The sequence below is a fragment of the Portunus trituberculatus genome, unplaced genomic scaffold (genome assembly GCF_017591435.1).
Source record: "Portunus trituberculatus isolate SZX2019 unplaced genomic scaffold, ASM1759143v1 PGA_scaffold_202__28_contigs__length_962959, whole genome shotgun sequence".
NCBI classification, from domain to species: domain Eukaryota; kingdom Metazoa; phylum Arthropoda; class Malacostraca; order Decapoda; family Portunidae; genus Portunus; species Portunus trituberculatus.
In genome coordinates this window covers 499940-504987 of record NW_025541370.1, presented here as the reverse complement: position 1 = coordinate 504987, position 5048 = coordinate 499940, and the positions used below count along the sequence as shown (strand labels likewise).

The window sequence follows — 5048 nt, the reverse complement described above, 5'->3', positions numbered from 1 at the left end:
AACTGGCAACTCAATGGGCCTTTTTTTCCATTTTTTTTCTTTAGTTGCCCTTCCAGTTGTCCGTCCTGCATAAACACACACACACACACACACACACACACACACACACACACACACACACACACACACACACACACATTGTACAACAATATAAATAATAACAATAAAAGAAAAGTTGCCACTCAAGGAATGGTTATCTGGCGTAAGCTCTAAAGCGAGGGTAATGACGAGAATTTGATCCAAACATGTTTGTCAGTGACGTCAGACAGCATCCAGCGGCACACACTAGTTTAGATGCCAGTGTGGAACCCAAGACAGTATTGGTCGACGGTGTTGGCAAGCAACACTCTGTGAAGGGCAGGTCGCCCTACTTAAACAAGGCTGACACTTTCACGAATTTGTGGCTCGCATTGGCACAAACTCGGTCGTGCCAATGCGCAAGCTGGTTATAAACTCGCGTGAAGTGTTCGGAAACTCGTCATGATTGCGTGACATGTCGGGACAAAATTTTTGAAATGTTCAAAATTTTGGCACGGCAAATTTTTCCTGACCGGTTCGTTAACTATGCTGTCGTGAACAGTGCGGGACGATGCGGGAGGATGCGCACCAGTGCGTGCCAGTGCGCCCCATGCCACAACATGCACGACTTGCCAAGCATTGTTCACGACTAGTTTGCGAAATGTTCACACATTGGTGCGCGTCGAAGCATGGTCGTGCGTTCCCCCTGATACGGTCACGTGTTCTTCACGCCTTGATGGCACAAGCAGTTCACGACTAATTCACACACTTCACGAACTGTTTGCGCATGGCACGAACAGTTCACAACGAGTTTGGGAGCAGTTCACGACCACCGCGCAACAGTGTCGCTCGCGTCAGGGGGTGGAGGGAATAGATAGCCACTTCTTGCCATTTCACAACTTGCTAGCGAACAGACAAAATGCCGAAGACGAAACAAATACGAGGAAGAGCAAAGCAGAGACCCCACAAGCCGAAAGGCCAGAAAATACTGGGGCAAAGCCAGAGCCAGAGACCGCTGAGAGAGATGAGTCCCCCCAGTCATCCATAGCAAGTATCGATGTCATCCCGGAGACACAGCAGGATTCATTCGACACCCAGAGACAGCCATCCAGTAAGGAAGAGGCTACCCAGCAGCAGAAGAAGCGGGTCTGGGTATCCAAGAAGGAAATACCTGAGTGCCGCTGGACAAATGATGGGGAGAAGAGGTTGGCTGACCTCATCAAGGAATACCCCAAGCTGTATGAGCAGCTGGATCCCCCTGCCACTGGTCCCCACACCAGGGTGGGGAAGAACTTGAAGAGGGAGAAGAAAAGTGGGGTAGTCCAGCCCGAGAGGGGTGCCCGTGACGACGGGATCATGGAGACCTGGAGTTTCTTGATACAGCACATTGCTCAGGGAAAGACAGTCCCCAGTGAGCAGTTAGCTGTTTTCAAGTCAGCCACAGTGACGAGCAGCGACGATGAGGATGTTGAGGTCATGTCTACAGGTTCCCAGAGCCAGGCATCTTCTACCACAGGCAAGGGCAAGGGCAAGGGGAAGCGGTCCAGGCCCCCAACAACAGAGACAGCCACCACACCCACCGTCACTGCCACTACATCGAGGATCATCCACACTGACCTCAATGAGGATGTATGGCAGGTGAGAATTCCAACGTCACTAGTTGTAGATTGTATTCCCGTTTTTTCCTTTTCTCTTGACATGACATGTGTAATATGTTGCAATCAAATGCTGTACTAACTGGTGCCAATGTCTGTATGTTTCAGATCCTCTCCAAAGCAGACTCCCTGGGAGCTAGCCACTCCTACACCGGCCACCAGAAAATCGTCCATGATTCCGCGTGCCTGCTGGAAGGGCACATGCAGGGCATCCCGGAGGAATCCTGGTACAGGTGTTTCAGATCGACTGCCTCAACCTGGTTCACTGTTACAGGCAGCGGCGCCCGCTCTTCCACCCATGATCTGGCAAGGCCCTCAGCAGCAGCAACCCTGACAGTTCCTTCAGCGTCAGCAGTTCTGCCATCCTCCTCAACTTGCCACCTGGCAGGCACCGCCACAGCTGCAGCATCAGCAACAACCTCCAGCAAATCAGCGAGCACCTCAACCCTTGTTGCCGCCCGAGTCACCTCGGGCCTCCCAGTCTTCAGGCCATGGACCACTGAGTGGGAACCGCGGATGCCACCAGCCCCGTCAGCGAGTCCTGTCCAGGCGCCTTCACCAACCCATTTAGTGTCGCCGTCAGCCATCTTCAAGACACCTGTGACATCACTCAGCTTTCCGGGCTTGACCCCAGGGTTAGTAGGCAGCAGTCTAGAGGGGATTTCACCCTGAACCCTCTTCATCTCCAAAGACCTTGACACCCCGCAAATCCAGCAGCGATCCTAGCATCAGGAAGGATACTGAGTGAGACACTTTGAAATTGTTGTTTATTGTTTTTATGTCAATAAATTTGACTTTACTTTAAAACACTTTTTTTCATTTTCACATTAAAATTAAGTTAGCCACAAAAAAAAAGCGAAACGAAAAATAAAAAGAAAAGAAAAATAAAAGAAAATGTTTTTATTTCAATAGTGGTACAAGTATGGATGCGGCTCATGAGGCTACCTTTCTTTCTTGCCAAGGGACAGCACCAACAGTAATGTGACACGTAATCTCGCTGATCCTTCGCCTCCCTCGCAGTATGGTGACCGGATAGAGGCATCAGCTCCTGTAGGTGCTGGTCAAGTCTCCATCCACCAGGGATCAGATCATGTGTGTCCGGATCTTCGCGGTCCACTTCTTGAATTGCGTGTGAGTATCTGATAAGGATGAGGTTGTGTAGGACACAGGTGCACATGGTGATCAGGTTGATGTCGGGGTGCTGCTGAATTGTTGTCAAGAAGCAACGAAACCTGAGACAAGATTCCAAAGGCATTCTCCACAACACGACGGCCACGAGACAACCTGTAGCTGTATATGCGTTCTCGTTGAACCTGTGGTCGATGGGAGAATGGTTTCAGCATCCAGGTTCGGAGTGCGAAGGCGTCGTCCCCTACGAAGTGATAGGATGGTTTGTCATCATTAGAGAGCGGTTCTGGTTGAGGCACTGCGGCTCTGTGGTTTTCTACAGCATCATGCAGGGAGCAGTTACTCCATATTCCTTCATCCGCGCACCACCCTCTACCCCTAACATACACATACGGGAACTTATAGCCAGCATCTGCAACTGCCATTAGTACAATGCTGTGGAACACCTAGTAGTTATAGTAGTAAGAACCAGCAATGAGTGGCTTCTTTATGGCGATGTGCTTGCCGTCCACAGCCCCCAGACAGTTGTGGCAGTTCCATATGGAACTGAACTTGGCAACAACTTCTTTCCACATCTCTTCAGTTTTAGGGCAGCAGAGCACTTCATCCTTGTAGACCGCGATGATGGCTTGACACACCTCGGGTATAAACTTCCAGATGATACTTGCTTCAACCCTGAAGTTGAATAGATAGGAATTTCCAGTGGCTAGGAGGCGAAGGGTGGCAGCCAGCTTGAGTCCAACTTGAAGCGGTTCCCTCATGAAGGTGAACTATTTCTGGAGGCGAAGGCTTACCTTCTCAACCATCTCTTGTAATAGGTTAGGGGTGATTCTGACTCTGAGGTAATTTTTGTAGCCCCTTTGATCTTCCTTGTGAAATTCAGTCAGTAGCTTTTCATACTCTCCGAACTTGTGTATTTTGTCCAACCATTCCCTGACCCACACTTTCCTAGGTGTCCTTCTTGGAGGTGGTATTGCCTTTCTTCATCGTCTGCCTTTTGCAGCCTTTTCTGCTGCTCTTCAGCAATGGCTAGAGCAGCAGGTCGGTCATCGGCTTCGTGACTATTTATGCCATTCAGATGCTGTTTGTCAGAAAGGGGTTGTAATTATCGTTATTTGTGACTTTAAATCCACTCTGCAGGCTCTTTCCGTTGTTCATCCCTCTTATCTTTCAGTTGTTCATCAGGTCATGTCCTTTTTGTCCTTAATGAGCGTTTGTGGTCTCAGTGTGAGATCTATTTGGATTCTGTCTCATATAGGTTTATACCATAATGTCACAGTTGACAGCCTGGCGAATGAATTAAGCATCTTTTTTTATCTTGGTGATGGACGTTCCATATCCCTGCCGTGCTATCTGTCCTGAGTCCGCTAAGCTGCTTTCCTGACCGAACAGCGCCGTCGAAATAACGAGAGGTCCTTCATAGTCAACATCTCTCACTATGAGTCCGTCTACCACCACAAGTACACGTACCGTCGCTGGGGTTTGATGGTTCACACCACATGTTTTGGCTTGTCTGCGACTCTGCTATCGTCTATCGTGGCAAGTTACTCATAAAGCAAGGCTGACACTTGCACGATTTTGTGGCATGCACCGCGAGTCTCCCGCACTGTTCCCGCTCTGTTCACGCATAGGCTACGAATGCGCGCCCAATAGTGCCCGCATTGACACAAAATGGCTCGACGTATTGGCGCGACGAGTTTGTGCAATTTTGAGGCCGTCGTGGCGATTTGATCACGCCATATAAAAAGGGGGTCTCCCCACCCCTGGTGTCATTTTTGGATTGCCTTTGGAAGAGACAATATGCTGAATACCAGAGACACCGTCGTTGCAGAGAAGAGGAGATGCCTATACCTGGCAGCTGACTCCCAGAAGGCGAGGGTAAGTGAGGCAAAAAGACCGCACCAAGAGCCGCATCATCCGTTTTCAGCAATCCATCAGTGTAGAGGCAATGTGGAGCAGTGACGGATGATGATACCTGCACAACATGCTCCATGGCCAGTTGCAGTTGTACAGAAGACGGATCGGACTTCGCGGTGGGAGTGATGCTGATGACAGGCATTGGCAGCTTCCATGATAACGGGCCTTGGAAGATGTCAGCGACAAGAACTCGCAAATCAAGACTGCGAAGAAAGGGAGAAACGGACCTTAAAAGCAGACGACTAAAGAACAGAAAAGCTAGAAAAAATTTACAGAGGCCACAAAGCAATCCGAGGAAGCTGACCAGTGCAGTTGTACATGGACCACAAG

General features: G+C 49.6%; 1 protein-coding gene across 1 annotated transcript; it reads right to left on the bottom strand.

Moving 5' to 3' along the window:
• Positions 1-3247: 3247 nt before the first annotated feature.
• LOC123500299 lies at positions 3248-3562 on the bottom strand. Its single transcript, XM_045248985.1, has one exon. The coding sequence runs from the start codon at positions 3560-3562 to the stop codon at positions 3248-3250; it is 315 nt and encodes a 104-aa protein (XP_045104920.1).
• Positions 3563-5048: the final 1486 nt, after the last annotated feature.